General features: G+C 42.8%; 1 protein-coding gene across 1 annotated transcript; it reads right to left on the reverse strand.

Annotated features, from left to right (window-relative positions):
- Window positions 1–19,141: 19,141 nt before the first annotated feature.
- Window positions 19,142–19,714, reverse strand: LOC148791898 (uncharacterized). The gene has a single exon (XM_088888319.1). It carries the CDS (start codon window positions 19,712–19,714, stop codon window positions 19,142–19,144), a length of 573 nt encoding a protein of 190 aa, XP_088744445.1.
- Between the last annotated feature and the right edge of the window lie 5,887 nt (window positions 19,715–25,601).

The following is a 25,601-nucleotide window of genomic DNA, read 5'->3' on the forward strand; positions in this document are numbered from 1 at the left end:
GACCACTAAACAACCAACAAACTAAAAAAAAAGATGATTAAAATGAGATACTCTATTAAGACATGGATAACTAACAAAACCAAACAAGTAAAGAAAAAATCTTCTACAACTACACATAAAAGAACAAGTTAATGGAGGCTGTAAGTCGGACTAATACACCTAAAAAAACTAAATGGACCTATGGAGGATTGTTGTAAAGTGAAAGATGCTTGACTTAAAAAAAAACATGTTTTTCTAAAAAAAAGGAAATTGGATGACAACTTTTTTCCTCTAATTTACCTTTTAAAACAATGCTGAACATTCTCTAAACATGTAATGCTCTCAATAACTTTAATGCATGAAAAAGAAGTTAATTTTGAAATGAAGTACCAATGATTGTATTTGGGTAAATTAAATGAATAGAAACTAGGAATGCTCATGCTAGGTAAAAGTAAGCACTTAAGATCTAAAAATGATATTCATGGTGGGATGGCTGCTGGGCCAATCCTAAAAACATTTCTGATTTTAAAAGTATGAATTAAATAAAGATATACTAATTGGTAAAAAAAACACAACAAACATACCCCAAGAACGTTTTCCACCATAGGCATTGTTCCTTTAGCCATATATTCAGCAATTCAAAAATTTGAAACCAACGATTTCAACAAAGGCGATCTCTTCGAATGCACCCCTTTGAGCACCTCTTGCGCCATGAAGAACACGTTGACTTCAAGATCATTTTAAAAGGACAAAGATAAGGAGTATATGGCCCAAATGACTTAAGAAGATTTCTATCAACTGTTTTTCAACATCCTCTCAAGCAAATCCTAAGCTTCTCTCCTCTTTGAATGAACTCACGACCGATCCTCAACTTCTGACTTGTTATCAAAAGGATTTAGAGTGCTTTTAGAGTGCTGGAATGTGGCCTAATATGAGAGAAAACGTTGTTGTCTGTCTATTGTAATGTTCTTGTTTCAAGAATGCTTTCAGCTTCGTCTCTTCAATGTATACATGACTTGGGGAGCTCTTAGACTGAAACACTGATATGAGGAGACTATAGGGACATGAGAGATGGTAGAGAAAGAGTGTAGGACATGGGTTAGGGAAGCTTTGGACTACTTGGGACGTGAAGGGGGTATTCTCTACACTAGTGAGTGTAGGATGTCTAGGCTTTCTTGTGTCTAGGTTGTGAGAAAGGGGTGGTATTTATAGATTTTTTGAGAGGAGAATGGAGAGCTGAGATGGGAGACAAGGGAGATCAATAGCTGAGGTTTAAAGGATTTTTGGAGGGAGACTGATTGAGAGAATGGGCTGTTAAGACAGCTTTGTGAGAGATTCTCTCAATCAATCAAGACAAAGAGTGAAAGATTACACCAATTTACCTAAACTGGACATTCCAACTTTAGTTGATTGGCTTGATTGATTGGAAGCTATAGCTGGTCAAATCTTACATTTTTAAGATGTTTCTAGACGTTGAGAGAAAGTTTTGGTCGTGGAATGCCCTAGGTTCGAAATTATTGTGAATATGATTCTAAACGGAGGGTTTGGATCGAGTCTAGCTTCGGGTCTTAAGATGGAGGGGCTAACAGTGTCGGAATTAGATGATCTTGGTGCTGTTGGACTTGGAATTTCAAGCTCTATCCATCTATAATGTTGGATTTTAGATGTTCTGTGGGAAAGGACTTTGGATCAGAGATGATCTCGATCGGATGATCAAAATCAGTTCTAGCTTCAGGTCTTGAGATGAAGAGGTAAGCGGTGTCGGATTTGGGTGATCTTGGTGTTGTCGGACTTGGATTTTTTTTTATTTATGTACCTATGGTGTTGAATTTCTTATTTGAAGTGAAATCAGGTTTAGGATCAAAATGACTCTGATCAGACAATCGGAATCGGTTCCAGTTTCGGGTCTTAAGATGAAGGGGTAAACAGTGTCAAATTTGGGTAACATTGGTGTCATCGGATTTGGTTTTTCGGGCTCTAGGTATCTATGATTTTGGATTTCTGATTTGGTATGAAATGTGGTTTAGGGTCAAAATGACTCCGATCGGACGATCAGAATCAGTTCCAGCTTTGGGTCTAAAGGTGAAAGGGTAAACAATGTCAGATTTGGGTAATATTGGTGTCATTGGGTTTGGTTTTTTTAGCTCTATGTACTTTTGATTTTGGATCCTTGAGGCCCCAACTTTTCTAAAATTCCAAAAATACCCCCAAATCGACCACGAGGTTAGCTAAAGCATGCTTGGAGCTCAAAGTATTGCAGAAAGACTGAAGAGTACAAAAATGGGGTGTCTAAATTTTTGAAAATGATAATTTAGGAAAACCTGAGAATTTTCAAGAAAAAACAATTTGATTTTCTTGGTAACTCGTTACCCAATGGGGATGAGATTCTTAGGGTCCAATGACCAAGGTATGGTGTGGGAAAGTGTTAAGCACCCCACACTCACCTGGTTGAACCGACCTCTAGTTCACCAATGTTCCAAGGATAATTTTATAATTTTTGGGCATTAAAAAAAGAAAATTTTTAAAGAAAACAAATTCAAATTAACAAACATAACACAAGTAAGAGAAAAAGATCTAGTATTACATGAAAAGGAATTTGTTAGTAAACAAAATAGGAAAAAACTATGGAAAACTAGGAAATTGGTGATATTGTGAAAGGCACAGTCAATCCATGAATCAAATATATGCAAGAAGAAAACTCAAAATAGAAAGATAATACTAATTAGAAAATTAAATGACTAGTAAATTAGAACTACAAACCTAGCTACTAAGTATAAACTTTAAGACTTAATGGAAAATTCCTAAAGACATTTCCTACCTTGTATGCTGAAAATAGAAGAAAAGCGGGATGGATACGTAAACAAATGATCTATCTTAGAAACTAACAAGTGTATTAAACTAAAAATGTTGATGACAATGAAAAAAAATAAACGGAGTCAATATTAAATGAGGCCAGGCCTAATTAATGCAGATGATGGGAATGGTGGTAAAGATATAAACAAACTATTGGTTAATCACATGAGGACTACGGTTATTGAACATATGCATGCATGCTCGTATTATAAGCAAATCAATTAACTAAGCCATTTTTAACACTTGTGAATAATAATAATCACAATGATAAAACTTATGCTATAGACTTGAAAATCAACCGTAGGCTAACCAATTATTGGTGAAATCTAAGCAACCTTAGTTACGTGAACTAATTACTATTGAGAAATTTGATTATCACTAAAAAGATAAATAGCTAATAGTGAAAACAATCAATCATAGGTCAAACCAATAAATCCTTAACAATCCTTAACGATTACTAGCAACAATGAGCAAATCAAACAAAGGAACCCCAGATCGTGAACTTTCCTTGAGTACGACCGATATATCTAGAGGCAAGAGAAATGCATTATATCTCGCAGCAGATATGTTTGGCCCAAGGAATGAGAAAGTGTTGTTCATCTAGCCCAGTAAACGGTGTTGGACATTTCAACATTTCTGCAACAACTTCAGACTTAAGAATGCTTTGGTTTTCTTCTTCAATGTAGTTTGACTTAGGGGTTCTTGGAGTTAAAGATTGATATGGAGGGAAACAAGGACGTGGGGAATGTGAATGGGGTATTCTCTATACTAGTGAGTATAGAATAATTTCTCTAAGCTTTCTTGTGTGTCTAGGATATGAAAAGGGGGTGGTATTTATAGATTTTTTTGAGAGGGGAATGGAGGGCTGAGATAGAAGACAAGAGAGATCAATGGCTGAGGTTTAAAGGGTTTTTGGAGGGAGATTGATTGAGACAATGGGCAATCAAGACAGTTTTGTGTGAGATCCTCTCAATCAATCAAGATAAAGAATGAAAGATTTCACCAATTTACTTAAATTGGACACTCCAAGTTTAGGTGATTGGCTTGAATGATGGGAGGCTCTATCTGGTCAAATATTAGATTTTTAAAATGTTTCTAGAGGCTGAAAGGAAGTTTTGGTTGTCGAATGCCCTAGGTTCGAAGTTATTGTAAATAAGATTCTAAACGGAGGGCTCGGATCGAGTCTAGCTTTGGGTCTCAAGATGGAGGGTTAACTGTGCCAGAATTGGATGGTCTTGGCACCGTTGGACTCGGAATTTTGAGCTTTATCCATCTACAATGTTGGATTTCAGATTTCATGTGGCATAGGGTTCGGGATCAAAGATGATCCCGATCAAACAATCGGAATCGGTTCCGGCTTCGGGCCTTGAGATGAAAGGGTAAATGGTGTCGGATCTGGGTGATCTTGGTGTCGTCGGATTTGAATTTTTGGGCTCTATGTACCTATGGTTTTGAATTTCTGATTTGATGTGAAATGAGGTTTATGATCAAAATGGCTATGATCAGATTATCGGAATCAGTTCCGGCTTTGGGTCTTAGGATGATGGGGTAAACGGTGTTAGACTTAGGTGATCTTGGTGTCGTCTAATTTGGATTTTCATGATCTATGCACCTATGGTATCGGATTTCTGTTTTGATGTGAAATGAGTTTTATGATCAAAATGACTCCGACCGGACGATCAGAATCGGTTCCGACTTCGGGTCTTAGGATGATGGGGTAAATGGTGTCGGACTCGGGTGATATTGGTGTTGTTGGATTTGAATTTTTGGGCTCTACGTACCTATGGTCTCAGATTTTGGATTTGATGTAAAATGAGGTTCAAGATCAAAATGACTCTGAACGGACAATCGGAATCAGTTACAGTTTCGGGTATTGGGATGAAGGGGTAAGCTGTGTTAGACTCACATGATCTTGGTGTCGCTGGATTTGGATTTTTAGGCTCTATGTACCTATAGTTTGGGATTTATGATTTGGTGTGAAATGTGGTTTAGGGTCAAAATGATTCTGATCGGACAATCGGAATCGGTTCCGGCTTTGGGCCTAAAGATGAAGGGGTAAATAGTGTCGGATTTGGGTGATATTGGTGTTATTGGGTTTGATTTTTCGGGCTCTACGTACCTATGGTTTTGGATCATTGAGGCCCAACTTTTGTAAAATGTCAAAAATACCCCAGGTCAGCTAAGAGGTTAGTTGAACCATGCTTGAAGCTCAAAGTGACGCAAAAAGACTAAAGAGTGCAAAAATGGGGTGTCTACACCAAGGGTGTTCTTTGGCTTCAAACTAATATGAGGGACTCTAGGGATGCTGGAGTGTGAGTGGGGAGGCTTTGGAACATGGGTAATGGCTGTGGGTATTGAGCTCTCTCTCTAAGCTAGCTTGTGTAGGTTAGATTGTGTGTCTAGGATGTGAGAAAGGGATGGTATTTATAGATTTTTAAGGAGGATTCTAGAAGGGAATGAAGAGCTGAGATTGGGAGACAAGGGAAATCAATGGCTGAGGTTTAAAGGGTTTTTGGAGGGAGATTATTTGAGAGAATGGGCTATCAAGACAACTTTGGGAGAGATCCTCTCAATTAATCAAGACAAAGAGTGAAAGATTTCACCAATTTACCTAAATTGAACATTCTAAGTTTAGGTGATTGGCCTGATTGATTGGAGGCTCCTAACTGGTCAAATATTTGATTTTTAAGATGTTTCTAGAGGCTGAGAGGAAGTTTTGGTCGTAGGATGCCCTAGGCTTGAAGTTGTTGTGAAGAGAATTCCAAACAGAGGGTCTGGATTGAATCTAGCTTCGAGTATCAAGATGGAGGGGTTAACGGTGTCGAAATTGGATGATTTTGGTACCGTCGGACTCAAAATTTTGAGCTCTATCCATCTACAGGGTTGGATTTCAGATTTTATGAGGGGATAGGATTTAGGATCAGAGATTATCCTGATGAGACGACCGGAATCGGTTTCGGCTTCGGGTCTTGAGATGAAGGGGTAAGCGGTGTCAGATTTGGGTGATCTTGATGTTATCGGACTTCAATTTTTGGGATCTACATACCTATTGTATTGGATTTCTGATTTTATGGGGGGTAGGATTTAGGATTAGAGATGATCCCGATCGGATGACTGGAATCGGTTTCGACTTCGGATCTTGAGATGAAGGGGTAAGTGGTGTTGGATTTGGGTGATCTTAGTGTTGTCGAACTTGGATTTTTGGGCTCTACATACCTGCGGTGTTGGATTTTTGATTTGATATAAAATGCGGTTTATGATCAAAATGACTTCGATCATACAATCGGAATTGGTTCTAGTTTGGGTTTTTGGGTGATGGGGTAAAGAGTGTCGGACTCGGGTGATCTTGGTGTTGTTGGATTTGGGTTTTTAGGCTCTACGTACCTATAGTCTCAGATTTTGGATTTAATGTGAAATGAGGTTCATGATCAGAATGACTCCGATCGGACGATTAGAATAGGTTTCAGTTTCGAGTCTTAGGATGAAGGGGTAAATGATATCAGATTTGGGTGATTAGTGTCATTGGGATCAGGTTTCTAGGCTCTACATACCTATGGTCTTAGATCCTTGAGACCCCAACTTTTGTAAAATTCCAAAAATATCCTAGATCAATTGCGAGATTAATTAAAATATATTTGAAACTCAAAATGCTGTAAAAAGACTAAGGGGCACAAAAATGGGGTATATACTACAATTGGTTTGGGAGTTTTTGTTAGAATAGGATAATCATCGGGTTCGTTCCTTCCTGCCTAATTGGGGACAATTATCGCGACACAGTGTATGGCGTTCCCAGAGTTTGGCTCTCCTGTAAGTGGGAGTGTTTGGCGTCTGTTTGCTTTATTTTCAAGGAGCATAGTTTTTATCATTGACACGTTAGGGCGTGTGTTGTGTAACCATCGAGCCCCGGGAGTGATTGTGGTTATGCAGTGGGTTTATTTAAGTATGATTTGCGTCTGTCCCGCCATTTCAAGGGCAGTGTAGTAAATTTCTCTCTATGCGGGTGTTTCATTTGCTACTAAACCAACGAAGAATGCCTAGTCAGCTATGTCACCCTATCGTGTGATATGATTTTGATCTCGCTTTTCTAGATGTGTTTCTATTTAAATATTCTTTTGGAGGGGGTTTTCTTCCCACCTAAGTTTCATTTCGCTTTAAGGGTATACTTCTATTGTGTTCTCTGTTACGAGTTCTGGTGTTGGTTGGTGTATCCTTCGTCGAGGGTTTTCTCTAGTTCAAATGGTGCCTCGCAAGCATTAGAATAATGTGCAGTCTATTTGTCCCTTTGTTGATTATATTAGGGAGGTGGGTATGAACGAAATGTTATCAGAGTATGAATATGCCAAAGCTACCGACTTCGGAAAGGGTTTTTGGCCTCTCATGCCAATGTCGAGGGGGAAGGGTGGCATATTCGATGTTGTGGAGGGAAATGAAATGTTGTGTTTGTATGGTCGCTAGAAACATAGTGTTGCCTTGTCATAGGGGTCAGCATTATTCGGTTAATACCGAATTATCAAACCAAAAATTTTGGTTTCGTTTTTTTTTGGTTTTTGGGTAATTTGGTTTTTTTTAGTAATTTTGGTTTCAGATTTAGAAATTTGGTTAACCGAATTAATTAAAATTTATTATATAATATATAATATATAATATACAATGTATAATATTTAATATATTTAATATGCTATATATTTATATATTAATATATTATATATAATGTATTATAATGAAATTAAATTTCATAATGTATATTATAGGTTATAATATATAATATTATATAAATATATATATTAATTAAATTCGGTTTTTAACAAAATAAACTGAATTCTCACCCCTACCTCATGGGCTCTTTTCATTATTGAAAATCATATGTACTATCGGTTGCGGCATAATGTCAGGCTCCTAAAGTTTGTTGATTGTTTCATGCATCTTCCAGGTAGGGAAGGGATGAATTATATGTAGGAATGGAAACAGGGCGCGGTGGGGATGGGGAGACTCTCCACATTCCCGTCCCCGCGAAAATCTCTATCCCCATCCCTGTCCCTGTCCCCGTCTCTGCTAACAGGGACAAGGTTATCTCCATCCCTGTCCCCACAGGGATCCACATTCCCCGTAATTTTTTATAATGTTAATCATTTTGTTTTTGTTTTTGTTTTTGTTTTTGTTTTTGTTTTTTATTTTATTTAAAAAACAAAAACAAAATAATTAAAATTTACTATCCTATTAGAAAATATTCGACCATATTTTATATTAATATATAGACGTATGTGTACATATATACATATATAATGTATGCATACATATATATTAGTGGGGATCCCATGCGGCGGGAATCGCTTTTCAAGATGTGTTTCCCCATCCCTGTCACCACGAGGGGAAATCATCCCCATCCCCTCCTCATTCGGGGCAGATCCCCATCGGGATCGGGGAAATGAGGAAAATTGTCATCCTTAATTATATGTGGCCTCTCCTGTCGCATTGGTGTTGTCGAACGCGTACGTTTGTTGGTGCATTTGGCAAATTTGGCATTACCATGGAAGACGTGGCTGCGTTACTTGTTTTGTCGTTGGCCAGTGCCATTTCAGCCCACCATTTGCAATGTGCCAAGTCTATTCTCAGCGCGTTGTTAGATCTTCACACAGTGCATTGTTAGATCTCCACTTTCAAGGCACAAGTGGATGTGACGACCGCTTGGGGGAAGTAGCCACTTTAAGCATGGGTGAGTTACTGGTTTGAGAGCAACAGCACGTTAGACATCATGGTTAGGAAAGCGGATAGCTAGTGCCATCTTGTTGCATTTATTCTTTATGTTGCATAACGATTTCTATTCCCTGAGAACCCTGATTATGGTCTCCACATCGTGTTTGCCCCACCTGCAATCTTGGCAGCCAGTGGTCATCAGCTTCCCCTGGCTTCCATGTTCTTGAGGTACCTTTACGAGCAAATGGCTTGAGCCCCCCTGGTAAAGTTGTATTATGTTCCCATTTTGGTAGAGCACAACGTTACTGCTTGCATTTTATATCTTCTTGCGATGAGTGATTTGTGAAAAATGAGATTCTTCTGCTTGTTATGTCATGCCTTCTGTAAATTTTGTGGCCAAGTTTGTTAGATCCTACTTGGTGTTGTCAAGGGATGAGTCATTGCACGTATGGTTGTCGAGGTGTGTGAGATTGTGCATGGGGTTGCTAGGGTATGTAAGATTGCTCATGTGGTTGCTATGGTATGTAAGATTTCTCATGAGGTTGCTAGGGCCTTCCTGGGGTTGCCAGGGTATATAAAATTGCTCCTGGGGTTGCTAAGGTATGTGAGATCGTGCATGGGGTAGCCAGGGTATGTAAGACTGCTCCTAGGGTTGCTAGGGTCTGTGAGATCGTGCTTGGGGTTGCCAGGGTATGTAAGACCGTTCCTACGATTGCTAGGGCCTTCGTAGGGTTTCTAGGGTATGTAAGGTCACGCCTGGGGTTGCTAGAGCTTTCCTAGGGTTGCTAGGGTATGCAAAATCGCTCCTGGGGTTGCCAAGGTATGTAAGATCGTTCTTGAGTTGCTAGGGGCTTCCTGGAGTGGCTAGGGTATATGAGATCACACCTGGGGTTGCCAAGGCCTTCCTAGGGTTGCTAGGGTATGTGAGATCACACCCAAGTTGCCAGGGTATTTGAGATAGCACATGGGGTTGGGGTTGCCAGGGTATGTGAGATCACCCTTAGGGTTGTCAAGGCCTTCCTAGGGTTGATAGGGTATGTGAGGTCACGCCTAGGGTTGCCAGGGTATGTAAGATCGCTCCTGGGGTTTCCATGATATATAAGATCGTGCATGGTGTTTCTAGGGCCTCATATTCTACGATGTTATGAGAACAGGGGAATTGTAGCTTAAAGGAGGTTAAGGTTACTCCTGCACCTATCGAAAAATTGGTACTATTGCCATCAAAGGTTAAGGTCCATTCAACGTCTTCTACTGTTGCAATGAGGGGAGGTCACCTGGTATTTCATTAGAGATGGGGAAGTCATTTCTAGATGGGAAGGCTACCAACATGGCGGCAACGACTTTACATTTGATTGCTTTAGGCTAAGTGTACTCAATACTATACTCACTTAGTTGCATCATCCATTTGACTAGCCTCCCGAAGAGTGGTGGTCTATCCATGAAATATTTGAGTGGGTGACCTCTTGCTATTAGAACCACCTTTTGACCTAATATATAATGCCTGAACTTCTATGTAGCAAAGACTAATGCTAGAAATTGTTGTTCCATGTGGAAATAGTTCTTCTCTACAAGTTTCAGGGTCTTGCTGGTATAGTAGATGGAGCACTCTACCTTTTCCTCATTTTCTTGGGCTAATAGGCACCCTATGGCTTTTGAATTGGACGCGATGTATAATCGGAACTCTTGGTCATTCTTTGGTGAGGACATGGTTGGTGCCTTAGTGAGGGCATGTTTTATCTGGTCAAAAGCATTCTAATGCTACAATGTCCATTTATACTCTATGGATTTCTTGGTGAGCTTGAGGAGGGGAGATGCAGCGTATGCAAAGCTAAGGATGAACCTCCTAAGGTAAGATGCTTTCCCTAGGAACGTCTTCAGTTGTGACTCAATACTTGGGGGAGGGAGGTCTAGGACTGCTTTCACCATGCCCTCGCGTGGGTGGATTGTAGTGCGATCGACCCAGTAGCCTAAAAACTTTCCTAATTGCACTTCGAACGCACACTTCAGGGGATTGAGTTTTAGGTTGAAGGCTCAACATCACGTGAATACTTTCCTCAGCACCTCAGCATGATCCTCTTTTCTCTTAACTATTACGACGATATCATATACGTAACACTCTAGTAGGTGGCTCTAGCATTCTTCAAACCAAAGGGCATAATTTTGTAATAGAAGTTCCCTATTGGCATTATGAATGTTGTGTGGGTGTATCTCTAGGATCCATGTAGATCTAGTTGTAGTCGCTATATGCATCTAGGAACGAAAACAACTGGTTCTCGGATTTGGTATCAATGAGGATCTTCATGTTGGGCAGCGGGAATTAATCCTTTGGGTAGGCCTTATTGAGGGCTTTGAAGTCCACATAGCACCTTAGTTGGCCATTCTTCCTTTTGACCAGGACAACGTTGGCTAGCCATATGGGTGTGCGTTGGGATTTATTAATCCTACTTGTAGGAGTCGTTCAACTTCCACTTTGATCTTCAGGGTGACTTTTGGTTTGAACACCCTTTTGTAGTTGTTTCACTAGTTTGGACTTAGGGTTAGCGCAGAGTGAATGCTTGACTAGTGTCGAATCTGGCCCCGACATCTGATCATATGACTAGGCAAAAATGTCATGAAACTCTTTCAGGAGACCTATCAAGTTCGTCTTTTCTTCTTGGCTCAATTTAGCCGATATGTATAATGGACTCTTCTCTCCTTCTCCAATGGTAATGTCAACCTCCTCTAATGGTTCCTCAACTACGCTATTTGAATCTTGCATGTGCTTAGGAGGCACGTGGATTTCATCATAGTACTCTATTGTTTCTTTTGGTTGATCCTTCTGTTTTGTTTTGTTTTGCTGTGATGAGTTGTGCTCTGTTTGGGATGCGAGCATCGCGATGTTATTGTTTGGTGATTCCGGTGACATGTTTTTCACAAAATAGCTCTTTGGAATGGCTTTCTTTCCGACTGGGAGGGGGGGAGAGCAGCTTCCTTATATTCTTTGACGATCGTGTAGTAGCTTTTACCATTTTCGTCAGTCACCTTTACGCATATGAATCGCTTCTTCCAATCCGCTACCCTAGGAAGATCGCTTAATTGCTTTAGTAATCGCAATCCTCGACTTTGGCTACTCAGGTGATTATGGGTTGGCTCTCCCCCCGGTGATAGTCATGTCAATACTCTTGCCGGTGTTGCTAGATGATGCCATTAATAAAATGTTGCGGAAAAAGTAAATAAAGCCGGGACTTAGCTTTTCGTTGCATTTCCCACAGACAATGCCAATTGATGGTGCACGATCTAGTTGCTCCTATCTAGATGGCAACTCGGACGTTGGTTGCTTAGCTATCTGGTTGAACTGCACAAAAGGAATGCTCAGAGAACCCGGTCACTAGGGTAGGTCCCCTTCTATAGATGAGCTGCCGTGGGTCTCACGAAACACCTTTCAGATCCCTAGCCAGCGCCATTAGGAGTTCATTCCGCATCGGAAGGTGGATATCATGTTAGCCGATAAGGCTTATCGTGTTTGTCCGATCCGGGCGGGATGAGGATAAGACCACCAGTCATGCAGCATGATCCCGAAGAGCTCGGAGATAGTTGGAGCGCTTCTAGAAGTCCGCTACGTGTCTCCTCAATAAGCTAGAACATCCTGAGCTACTCGGACCTCGGTCCTGGCCTTCTGAGGTGGCAGGAAATGTTGAGTCACTAACCAGTCATCAGGTCACTTTCACATGTCCACTGTTTATAGGTCGAGCGAAATCACCCATGATCAATTCCCCACTCCTCGTGCTAGAGGTCCTGACCTGGCGTAGGGAGTTCATGACGGGATTGGATAGATTTGGCCCGGTCTTCACCTAGGATAATGCCCGATCCTGTGGCCAGACCGTAATGACCCGGTTGGCTCAAAATGCGTGCTCAATCGATTTCGGCCTCGAGAGCCATGCAGTTGGTTTTTATGAGGGCCATCGAATCGCACTGATTTGATCCATTCAAGATTAAGTATTGTGGTTATAAATAGGGGCCTTGGGGTTCCATTCGCTTTGTTCTATTTTGGATTTCGCAATTTGGAGCTCACGTGCTAGATTCCAAGTCGGTAGCTTTTGTTTTGTTCCCAATGTCGTTCCTCCTTCTCCCATAGGTAAGTCGATTTTCCTTGCCTTTGTTTGAGTTTGCATCTTCACTTTCATCATGTCTAGTAATGGTACTGTGGTAGCTTGTTCAAGATGAGAAGTGAGTCCGGAAGGGCCGAGGTGGGCACCTTGGTTCAAGACGTAGAATCTAGCCTGGCCGAGATGGCCATGTCAGCCCACAGCTTGGAGTCTAGGCAGCCGAGGTGGACACCTCGGTTCAAGAGCGTAAGGCTTCTGGTAAAAAGGCTTCTTCTTCTTGCTACACTCGTCCTACTCGGGGACCTCACTACTTCGTTCCTTCTATTTTGATGCCAAAAAGGATTGAGGCGCTAATCGCCAATTATAAAATTCTCGACCACTATGGTTAGAACTTGCCCTTAGAGAACTTTCCCTGGGAGCATGGCGATGACGAGATTGCTATCTTCGTGGAACAGCTGATCACCGGGCTCCGACTTCCTCTTCACCCCTTTATCGTTGAAGTCCTCAACTTCTCCAATGTCACCATAGACCAACTTCACCCGAACTCAGTTTGCACTGTAGTCAGCACCATCTCTCTATTTCATGATCGCGACCTCCCCTTGGATATTGATACTTTCACCATACTCTGCTGAATCAAGAAGAACCTTGTCGGCCCTAAAGGGGTCGACAAGTTTAGTTATTACATAGATTAACGACTTGGGTACAAATTGCTCCATGAATATCCTTCCAAAGTGCCAGCCAGGAAAAATAGGTACTTTACTGTGATAGCTGAACGGGGATGGCCCTTCTTAACTCGGAGGAGAACCGCCAATAGTGATCCTGGGGACTGGTTAAGTAGGAAGATGAGGAAGAAGATGCAAAAGTTGGTTGAACTCGACCTGAAATTGGGAGATTACTTGGCCGAGGACAAGCTTGTCAATTCCGAGCTGAGTCCTCCGGGTAGGTCGCCACCTCGGTACAAGCACATACCTTTCTTTTTACATCACTCCAGATAATATGGTACTTGCTTTCTACAGGCATTATGTTGAGCGCTCCAATGAGTAACCTCTTCGCTGGCATAAGGAAGAGAAAGAAAAAAAAGACGTTGTGAGATGACTCTTCCCAAGCACCTTCAATCGAGTCGGCTGCTCCTGCTCAACCCGAGGACCCTCCAATCATTAACTTGGTCGAGGAGGACCAAGAGAAGGGCCAATCTCCTCACCGACCTGAGTCAGTCTCGCCATTCGAGCCTCGGACCATCCATCCCAGAGCCAATTCCTCTAGAGAGAGCCTCGAGTTGGTCTAGAGCATCATGAACGACAGAACTAACTTGATAAAAAGCAAGGGGGCGACCTTTCCCGAAGAGATCGCCAAGTTTTTCGAGCTGCCTCATGCTCAAGTGGGTGCCAGGGCGATGGGCTATGTTATGATGGTATACTCTTGAACTCGATACCTGGTTTCTATTCGTTATGTCTTCCATACTTAGCGAATTTTTCTCTTTTCCGCAGGCGAACTCCATGATCCACACCCTCATACAATAGCTTGATCAACACGTTGCAAAAGCTAGGGTTGCCAAGGCAAAGGCTGAACGAGCTGAGGCTTCAGCCGTGGAGTGCCAAGTCAAGATGTTGAAGATAGTCGATTTTGTTCGAGAGTTGGAGGTCGAAGTGTTGGCGACGAAGGAGCAAATCAAGCAACTATAGAAGGAGATTGAGGAGCTGATGGTTGCTTCTGTCGAGTGCGAGGCCACTCTTTTTCAAGGCATTAAGGATGCCAAGGTTGCTGCTGTCAAGGCTTATCAGGCCTCCGCAGATTACAGCAAGATGAAAGAGAAGCTTGGTATTGATGCCTTCCAGAAAGGTTTCAAGCTCTGTCGCTGGGTGACCAAGCACAAGTTTCCCGAGCTCGACCTTGGAGTCATCACCTCTACCGGGATTACCACCAAGATGGTATTGGAAGCTACCCAAGAGTCGGACTCCGATGAGGAGGGCGACGAGGTCATGAAGGCCGATGAGGTTGCTACAGTAGACGAGGTTGTGACAGTTGAGCTGGCAAGGGACTGTCGAAACATCGAAGGTGGGGGCGAGGAGCCCCCATGAAGATTAACTTTTGCCTCTTTTCTTTAGGCCTCCCTATGAACGTAGTGTAAACCGTGCCTCCAAACTCAGTTCAATAGGCTTTACCTTTTCTCTCTTTCTTTCTTTTTTTGACTAAATGTATGAAGCATCTATTTTGGGAAGTAATGAAATACTCTCTTTTTTGTTAGTTCGTGTACAATAATATGAATTTGCAAAATTTTTCTAAGTATCGGTTACAATAAGGAATAACCCAAAGTTAATGTGAGCCAAGGTGGAGAGACATAGTAGGGTATATACCTGACCTGCCTGTGCACCAATGAGGCACAAGTTGAGTTCAACTATAAGCGACTAGGTCTTATTTGTGTCTAGCGCTGAGATTACTTATTGGCTCAACACCGTATCCCTTAGGCTTTAGGAGCAACTCATAGCCTGGTTGGCTATATCATTTAGTCGACATGCCACTTGACCAGTTCGCTGGTCTTTTGAACACAGAAAATTTTGGCGGATGCTTTGCTCCCGAGCTTACAAGTAGTATTTCTTCAGGTTGTCGATGTTCTAGGCAGGGGGCACCTGCTTCCATTCCAACGTCTCGAGCTCGTACATGCCTTCACTGAATACCCGTCTTACTCTATACGGACCATCCCAGTTCGGTCCGAGCTTAACCACGTAGGGCTCAAGCACCATTACTTTCCGAAGCACAAGGTCACCAACTCGGAACTGGCATCTCTTGACTCGGGCATTGTAGTCCGAGCTACCCGTTGCTGGTAGGCCATAGTCCAGATGTAGGCCAAGTCACATACCTCTTTGATCAGGTTGAGGTTTGTGCATAGCTTATCGTCATTGGCCTCCTTGTCATACGCCTCTAGTCGCAAGGTCGGTACTTCGATCTCGGCTAGGATGACGTTCTCCGTACCATACGCCAGATTGAATGAAGTCTCACCCATTGCAGTCTTGATGGTGGTCCTGTAGGCCCAAAGGACACTAGGCAGCTCATCCACCCACAAACCCTTAGCTCACAACAGACGAGCTTTCAGTCCACAGAGAATAGCCCTATTCGCCACCTCGGCCTGCCCATTCTCTTGGAGATGTGCTACCAACATGAAGTTTTGCTGGATCCCCATCTTGGCACACCAGTTCTAGAAATTGATGTCTTTGAACTGCTTCCTGTTGTTTAAGATTGACATATTGGGTAGTCTGAAGTGACACACTATATTCTTCCAAAAGAAGTTCTGCACGTTCTGAGTTATGATTGTCACCAGTGGCACTTCCTCCACCCAATTCAAAAAGTAGTCAACTACTACAACCAGGAATCTTCTCTACCCGGTTGTAGGTGGGAACAAACTAAGGATTTAAATTTCCCAATGGGCAAAAGGCCACGGGCTGGTTAGATACCTCAGGTCGGCAGCAGGCTGATGAAGGATGTTGGCGTGCCTCTGGCAGTTGTCACACTTATGGACAAGCTCGAGTGCATCCGCCTTCATCGCAGGCCACTAGTATCCTTGCCTTAGCGCTTTTTGGGCAAGCACACTGCCCCCCGGTGTCCTCCACAGTGACCTTCATGGATCTTGCATAGCACATGGCCTGCTTTTGAAGGCCATAAGCAGTGCAGGTAGGGGAGTGTAAAGGATCTCTTGTATAACCGCCTGTCGATGATAATGTACCGGGTTGACAGATGCTCTACTTTCCGAGCTACATTACGTTCCTCTAGTTGGGTCTCGTGGAGCAAAAAGTCAACAAGTGGATCAACCCTGCTCGGTTCTGCTTGCAACACGAGAACAACCTCTTCTACTTCCCTAACGATGTTGGGTCAAGGCAGGTCTTCGATGAACACCGTCCTCATGGTGTTGTCACTTGTACAAGAGAACTTTGAGGGTGCATCGGCCTTGGCGTTCTCCGACCTCGGTACTTGCCGGATGAACCAAGAGTAGAATCCGGGCAGGAGTTCCCTTACCTTGGCCAAGTAAGCCATCATGGCGGGTTCTTGAACCTCGTACTCGTCCTTCACCTGGTTCATAACCAGTTGGGAATCGCTGCACATCACGACATGCTTCGCTCTGACCTCCTTCGCCAAGTTCAGCCCGGCTAACAATGCCTCATACTCTGCCTCGTTGTTTGATGCCTCGAATTCGAATCAAAGAGCATACTCCAGCTTCACTTCACTCGCCCCATACAATATGAGTCTGGATCCGCTTCCTCATTGATTGGACGATCCATCAACATGATGGATCTAGGGCTCCTCATCCCAAGTCGGGGCTTCCCTAATTGGAATCGATGTCTCGTTGGTTGATGCCTTCGACGTGTTGGTTGGCTCGGTCACTTCAAGGGACGACGTTCTGAACATGCATTCCGCGATGAAATCTGCTTAGACTTGAGCTTTAATGGCTGGGCATGGCACAAACCGGATATCGTATTCGCTCAGCTCGATGGCCCACTTGGTCAATCTTCCTGAGACCTCGGGCTTCTACAGAACGTGCCTCAAAGGTCTATCGGTGAGGACGACGATGGTATGAGCTTGGAAGTAGGGGCATTGCTTCGAAGCTATGATGACTATGGCATAAGCCAGCTTCTTGATGTCGGGGTATCTTGTCTCAACTGCCTGCAAAACTTTGCTTATATAGTAGACGGGCCTTTTGACAAGGTCTACTTCTCGGATTTGTACCGAGTTGACAACTTCATCACTCGCGGAGAGGTAGATTCTAAGCTCGCCTCCTAGTTTAGGTCGGGTTAACACCAGTGAGATACTTAGATACTTTTTGAGCTCGTCAAACACGAGCTAGCACTCCTCGCACCATTTGAAGTCCTTGTTCTTTTTTATTGAATTGAAGAAGGGTAGGCTCCAACCAAGCGATCTAGACATAAACCAGTTTAGGGCGGCTACCCAGCCAGTTAGCCTTTGTACTTCCTTTATTTTCCAGGGTGGTCTCATATCTAGGATAGCCATTATTTTTCTGGATTGGCCTCGGTGCCATGTCGGTTCACTATATAACCGAGGAATTTATCCAAGGTGACCTTGAAGACACATTTGTTTGGCTTTCTTCATGAGCACAGGGTTGGATACCCAACACAGGTACAAGACCTCTTTAAAGAAATCTGCTGCGAGGAGCCTCCTAACCTCCTCATCTACTACCCTCCACCGCTCTAGGGCAATGTTCCTTTTTCTCTCTCTATCTGGCCTTACTAAAGGGTCCACATTTAACTTATGAGTTATAACGCTAGGGTCTATGCCAGACATTTCTTCTGCCGACCAAGCAAAAACATCTAGATTGTTAAGTAAAAAACTTACCAATTACGACCGAAGTGGTTCATTTAGGCGAGCACTGATCTGGAGAGTCTTCGTGGGCACAACATCAGAATCCGAGACCTAGACTGTCTCCTCCATTGGGGCAGCTCGCTCCTCTGTATGCTTTGGGGGTAGTTCCAGCTCGACGTCATCCTCCAACTTCACTTTGCCCTTCAACGCAGCCACGTAGCACTTGCACAACTCTAGCTAGTCGCCCCGCACTACCCCTACTATGTAGCTTGTCGGGAATTTCATCGCGAGGTAGTAGGTCGACGTTACCGCACGTAAGGCATGCAAGATGGGCCAACCTAGATTTGCATTGTACGGGGACGGGGTCATCACCACCAGGAACCGAACTGTGTTGGGCCTTGCTCCTACTGCAACCAGAACCGTGATTCTGCCGAGAGGCTTTACCATGTCTCCACTAAACCTAACCTGGGGTGTGTCTACTAGCTTCAAGTCTTTCCGCTCCAACTGTAGCTTGTCAAACACCTCCAAGAACAGGATATCTGTAGAATTGCCTGAATCCACCAATATCCACTTCACCTCGAAGTCATTAATCACCATCTTGACTACAAGGGCGTTGTGGTGTGGGTATTGGATCCCGCGAACGTCATCCTCAGGGAAGTAAATCACCTCCTCCACCCAGGGTGCTTCGGTGGGATTTCTTATTCGTGAGCGAGCTTCCGAACTGATGTCTTTCCTGCTATCGTACTGTAACCTACAACAATGGATCCACCATTGATCATGTTGATCACCCCGCAGATCGATCTGTCCTCTGGTGGTGGTTGTCGAGGTAACTACTGGTCACAGTTATTCCGCATGCTTGATTCTGGCCTGTCTATCTACTGTTCGATAGGTCGGTTCTCCGCTTCCCAGTCCTCAGGCTTGATAACCCCAACATATCAGTTCTTCAATCTCATCCTTTAAGTTATGGCAGCTTTCAGTACTGTGTTTGATATCGCAGACAAAATGGCAGTACTGATTTAGATTCCTAGTGGTAGGGTCTCCTCTCATCCTAGGCGGCCACTTGACGTAGCCGGTGTCCATAATGGCAATTAGAATTTTGCCCCGCTTGGCATTCAGGCTGGTATAGCTGGATCTCTGGGTAGGAGGGCATCTAGATCGCCGACCTGACCTAGAACCTCGAGGTGGCGAGTTGCTCTTTCTACTTCTTAGGTATGTGCTTCTCTTCAACGACTTACTCTTTCGCGCTGGAGCTTACTACTGCCTGACTCTTCCTCCGCTCTCTTCCCCTTTCCAGCCTGGTGCTGCTCTAGCCGCAACCCAAGAGCCTCTTCTGCCTTGATGAACTTATTGGCCTCCTCAAGGAATGCCTGCATAGTGCTCGAGGGGTTCAACTCGAGGTGCCAACGCAGATCATGTTGGCATACTCCACTTTTGGTTGTAGCGACTTGCACGACGGGGTCGAGATTTGGTATCTCTAACCTTTCTGAGTGAAATCGCCTGATGTAGTCTCTCAATGGCACCTTTTCGTTTTGCGCTATATTTAGAAGGCTCGTTACCGACTTTGGGCACTTCTTGCTGGTAGTGAAGTGCATTGTGAGAAGGTCGACAAACTGCTTCCATCTCCTTATCAAACTTGGAGGCAGAGTCCGGTACCACAACCATGCTTCTTCTTTTAGAGTTGTTGAAAAGGCCATACACAGGCTGGCATCGTCAGCTCCCACGAGCAGCATCAAGGACTGGAAGCTATCAATGTGGTCATTAGGATCAGTCTTCCCTTTGTAGGTGATGAAGGGCATTTTGGTCCCTCCGCACAAATAATGACACATGGACAATGTTGACAGCGCAATGCCAAGTCAACAGGCCAGCTCGACAACTCAGCACGTGACACTCAACATTAGGTAGGCGAAAAAGATGGGGCAAGCTTGAGCTACCACCAAAATGAGCACGCCCAAAACTGTTCTGCGCACCACAACCTCGCGGGCGCCGTTACTGCAACCATAGGAGCAGCTTGGCGAACCGTGCACCACAAGACCCACAGGTGACCTGTAACCGCCGCGCGAATCTAACAGCTGACATGCCAATGCGCCTTATATTGTGGAAACAACTCCGACAAAGACTCAAAGACGTTGCCCAGGGCACCTGAACCTCAAATGACTATAAAAGGTCCCCAAATCCATCCCAAAGAGGTATGTGCACTAAAGCACTTAAGCTCTCTCATACATTTCTCACAAAATTCTCGTACTGACTTAAGCATCAGAGTGTTCTCCTAGGTAAAACCTACCCAGGCACTCTCACCCTTCTCTCTTTATAGATCTTTCCATCTTAGACACACAGATATCAGCTCGGCCGTGTAGCTACGCACTGCCAGATCAGATCCTGGTTCGAACCCAGTCATAGGATTTGAGGGAGCGACCAGATTACACATCATCAATTGGCACCGTATGTGTGGAATGCAACAAAAATCTAGACTTCCCTTCTTTTATTCTTACTTGAGAACCCATCAATGACATTCTCAAGCAATCCTTCTACCAATAACAACATCAATGGCCAAATCCCCACTGTCACCATAGGCCAGATCGATGTTCCCCTACCTCCAACTAAAGCTCAAGGCAATACGAATGTACTTCCTCCAGTTACCGACCCTGCAGCAGCCCCCGTGGTGGTTGACGTACAACATTTCAATGACCTGGTGCGGTGCGTGTATACCATGATCTAGAACACAGGTCCTGGGAGAACAGTTTTACCTTCATGACAGGACAACAACGGCAACAACAACAATATCAGCAATAGCAGTACCCGCAGGTACCCCTCCAGCAAGTACCGCGGAACGACTAGCAAGTGTCGTAGAATGGCCAGCAGGTACGCGAAACAGTCAACAACAACCACTCAACAATCACTAAGTACTGCCCAACAACCGACAAGTTCCACATAATAACAAAGAAGTACCTACAAACAACCAGTAGATGCCTCCTCAAGACAACAGCCTGAACCGCGAAGATCCACCTCACCCATGGGTTCGTAGACAGGTTCAGGTCCTTGACAAAGGTGGAGACTGGGATCGTGCCGACGGTATTGCCCGAAATGACCAAGTCCCAGCAGAAAGCCAAGTTGAAGCTCTTGCTGGGACCGATGCTGCCAGCTCGACCGAAGATACCAAGAAGAAGCACAAGAAGTGCACCCACCGTGCTGGAAGGTGCAGCTCACCCACGCAAGCAGCGAAGCACACAGCACAGAAAAAATAGTGTTGTTACCAGCAGGATAGTTTCCCTCTCTGAACCACCCTGCCTGACACGAGAAACCCCACTGGCCCCTGAGATTCTTGACGAAAGCATGAAAATATATATCTAAAGTGTGCTCAACAATGGACATTTGAAAAATAAAGAGCTTAAAAGTAATATTTTTCCATAATAATTTTATAAATGTCAATTTTATTATTTGTTCAATTTTTATGCTGAAAGAATTAATAATTGAATGGAGGAAAGCCCAAACATAGGTCCAAAAAACCCAAACCCAAGTTCCATGACCCAAGTATGAGTGCTGATTCGTTTCCCGCTTTACTCTGAACAGGGTCCGGTATTTTCGGTATATCTTTCTCTACAAATGTAGAAATTCAATGATTCTTGGGGTTATAGAAAGAAAAGAGATAGGGCTACAATTCATATGTTGATAACTTACTCTAAATAAATCTCTATCTAGGCGAAAATTTGGGGATAAGGCGCGGATCCGGGCTGAGCAGATTGAGGAGCCTGGCAGCACAATAAAAAGGAAAAATCTGACCTAAAAGGGGGACGACTTGCAGAGGTTATTTTGGCATTATTTTCTCAGTTTTTCACTGAAGAGAAGAGGGGAGAATGACGTCCAAGCACAGCTAATGCTTCAACAAGGCTAGGGAGGATCTTGATCAATGAGTTTTACTTGTTATTTTACTTTGATTCCTTGATAAATTTCAATGTTTAATTTTGTTCTTGAGAGATTTCTTTTATTATTTTGATAAGCCCTGAAATTATATTCTTTAATTTCCATATACGATTAGTCATGATCTCTTTATGTGCAATTTGTTAGAAAATAATTGATTCGGTTGATTTATTTTATGAGTTTATCCTTGACTACAATACTGTCAATCTAATAAATTGTCATTCTTGGGTAGTTTGTAAGAATAGATCATTCTGTTCTTCATCGAAAATTAATTCTCTCAAAACAAATACTTTTGTTCTTGTTGTTAGTTTCAAAGTTATATTTTCTGATTGTTTGTTTGGGATGTGAAAGTTGCAATTGAGTAATAAATAGGAATCAAAGTCGAGACCAGTTAAGCAAATCGATCAAGTGAATCTCGAAGCCTTGTTCATCACAATACTACTTTTCATCCTTAAATCATTGTTACTTTTATTCAAATATTTTTGCTCTTATTTTTATTTTTAGAAAATCATTTTCTCTAGGTTATTCACTCTTAGCGATAACTCCTTTTGTTGGTTTAATCAACTTTTCTATGGATTCGACAACTAAAACTACGCTTCAACGACCGCTTAGCCAATGGTAATAATTTTGGGTGAGACACAAAATTTGGCGTCATTCCGGGGAAGCCAAACCAACAACTGAGTTTGAACATTCTTTACTTCTCTTTTATTTCCTATATTTGTTTGGCTTTTTTTTGTTGCATTTCATTTTATTGATCTTATTTTCCTTTTCTTCTTTTTGTAAGCTAAAAAAAACAAAAAAAAAATAGGAGCCTAGGGTATATGAATAGACCAAGGGAAAAAGAGGGAGATTCACTAGACAGATACGACTAAACCCACCACCCCTCCCTAAAGAAGTAGCATTTAGTTTGTCCTTTAATTCTGAAACCATGAGTCAACACGAGGACAACCCTGTTAGGTCTTTAAAAGACTACCTGCACCCCACCCAAACAGCCACACCATCATGCATCATGTTCCCTCCGAATACTCCATAATTTGAGTTCAAACCTGGAATGATCCAACTCTTACCTAATTTCCATGGTTTAGATAGTGAGAATCTGTATGTGCATATTAGGGAATTTGAAGAGGTAGTGGCCACCTTCCATAACCGAGCTGATATTGCAGACATTGTTAGGTTGAAAATTTTCCCTTTTTCCCTGAAAGAGAGTGCTAAGAGTTGGCTATATTCTTTCAGACCGAGATCCATAGGTACATGGGCAGATATGACCCAGCTTGGGAAAGATTTAAAGAGCTACAGAACCTGTGTCCACACCATGGGTATGAAAGTTGGAGGCTAGTTAGTTATTTTTATGAGGGATTAACCAGCTGGGAGCGCCAATTCATAGAGATGATGTGTAATGGGGAGTTTTTGCAAAAGTATCCTAAAGAAGCCATAGATTACCTAAACGAGTTAGTTGAGAAAGCCCACATGTGGACTAGCCCTAGTGCTACTGTTAGTACTAATAGGTCACGTCCAACCGGGATTTACCATCTTAAGGAGGAAGACAACCTCAAAAACCAATTAGAAGTTGTAATTAGGGAACTTGAGGCCTTAAAGATGAGAAATAATAAAGTCACCCACACGATCACCAGGGTAGAAACTCAAACTTCATGTTTTTTCTGTGGGGGATTGGATCACTTAGCTCAGGATTTCCCAACCTATTGTAAGATGAGAGAGGTTTCTGAAAAATAGTGTAATGCCTTAGGAATGCATAGGAAACCTTTCTCACCCTATTTAGAGACTTATAATCCTAGATAGAGGAACCATCCCAATTTTAGTTGGAAGGCTGATCAAAACTAACCCACATCGTCCAACAATAATTGGAGTGTAGAGGCGCAACCATCTAGATTTCATCCTGCACCTCAATACAATGCTCGACCGAATAGGAATCCTTTAGAAGAAACACTTCAAGCATTTATGGAGGCACAGAATTAGACTAACCAAATGTCTGAATCTGTTCGTTCGCAGATGGTTAAAGAGAACAAGGATATCAAGAGTCAGATAACTAAGTTTACCAATGTTCTTACCATACAAGAGAGAGGCAAAATTCCATCTCAACCTTAGACCAATTTGAATGGGTCACATATGGTACAAGGATCCACCTATGATCCGAAAAACATTAAGGGTGTCCACGCCATCATTACTCATATTGGTAAGGTTTTGGATGGGCCTTTGCCGAGCCCTCCTTGCACAAATGTCACCACTTCGAGTAGAACAGAAGATGCCCCATTAAAAGAGCCAAAAAAGGATGCTACAATCCAAGTGCCCATTCCCCAAGCTCTCAGATCTGGAGGAAAATTTTTAGACATCCAAGGTGAGATTTTGGAACATTTGAAAGGAGTTAAGATTAATCTTCCTTTGTTGCATGTGATTAAGCAGGTACCAGCTTATCCCAAGGTGATCAAGGATCTATGTACCATGAAAAGGAGACACCATGTCGAGAAAACTGCATTTCTAACAGAACAGCTAAGTGCGGTGATTGAGCAGAGAACGCTGCCAAAGTACAAAGATCCAGGGTGCCCCAAAATGGCCAGCCATATTGGGACACAAGATTTCGGTCAAGCTCTCTTGAACCTAGGAGCAAGTGTAAATTTAATGCCTTATTTAGTTACTTGTTAGGTCTTGGAGTGATAAAACCACGTCTGTGGTGTTACAGTTGGCTAACCATTCTATTCGGAAACCAAGGGTGACAGTGGAAGATGTTTTGATTTCAATTGATAAATTCTATTATCCTGTTGATTTTCTAGTTTTAGATATTCAATCTGTAGTTGACGATGAGTTGAAGATTCCACTTATTTTAGGAAGGCCATTCCTTGCTACATCCAATGCTCTTATTAATTGTAGAAATGGTTTGATGAAGCTTTCATTTGGGAATATGACTCGTGAGGTGAATATTTTTCATGTTGGGAAGCAGCCCCGAGACGAGGATGAGTGCTATCATACCTACATGATAGACTCCCTCATTGCAGAGGAAGTACATGAAAGGGAAAATTCTGAATCTTTAGAATATCTCCTCTGTGATTCTAATTTGAATTCTGAATTTTTGTTTTATCCTATTAATGATGTCTCTAATGTTTCCTCTATTTCTAATGATATGCAGGATAAGTATAAGAAGTTTTGGCAACCACGCTAAGGGGAGTTGCCACGTGAGAGAGACCAGCCGAAGCCATCTTCTATGGAGACACCCAAAGTGGAGTTATCACCACTACCTGAAGGATTGCAACATGCATTTTTTGGATCAGGTGATACCTTTCCTGTTATAATATCTTCTGAACTTAGTGCTGAGCAGGATGAGAGATTGATAAATCTGTTAAGAGAACATAAGGTTGTACAAGATTGGATCATAGCTGACATTAAAGGTATAAGCCCAATGATGTGTTCCCATAGATTCATTTAGAAGAAGGAACTATCCCACGTCGAGACCCCCAAAGAAGATTGAACCCAATAATGAAAGAAGTTGTTAAAATGGGGGTCTTAAAACTGTTAGACGCAGGAATCATATATCCTATATTTGACAGTAAATGGGTTAGTCCTACACAGGTTGTGCCAAAAAAAGCAGGGGTCACAGTAGTTTAAAATGATGAAGGAGTTTTTGTTCCCACTAAGGTAGTAACTAGGTGGCGCATGTGCATTGACTATAGGAAATTAAATGCAGGCACCTGGAAAGACCATTTTCCATTGCCATTTATTGACCAAATCTTAGAACGTGTGGCTGGCCATCCTTTTTAT

The sequence above is a fragment of the Nelumbo nucifera genome, chromosome 5 (assembly GCF_055504915.1).
Source record: "Nelumbo nucifera cultivar China Antique chromosome 5, China Antique-T2T, whole genome shotgun sequence".
Classification (NCBI taxonomy): Eukaryota; Viridiplantae; Streptophyta; class Magnoliopsida; order Proteales; family Nelumbonaceae; genus Nelumbo; species Nelumbo nucifera.

What these genes read in the sequence shown, in the direction of transcription:
- LOC148791898 (XM_088888319.1), bottom strand. Translation starts at nt 19,714, where the DNA reads ATGCCCTTCATCACCTACAAAGGGAAGACTGATCCTAATGACCACATT.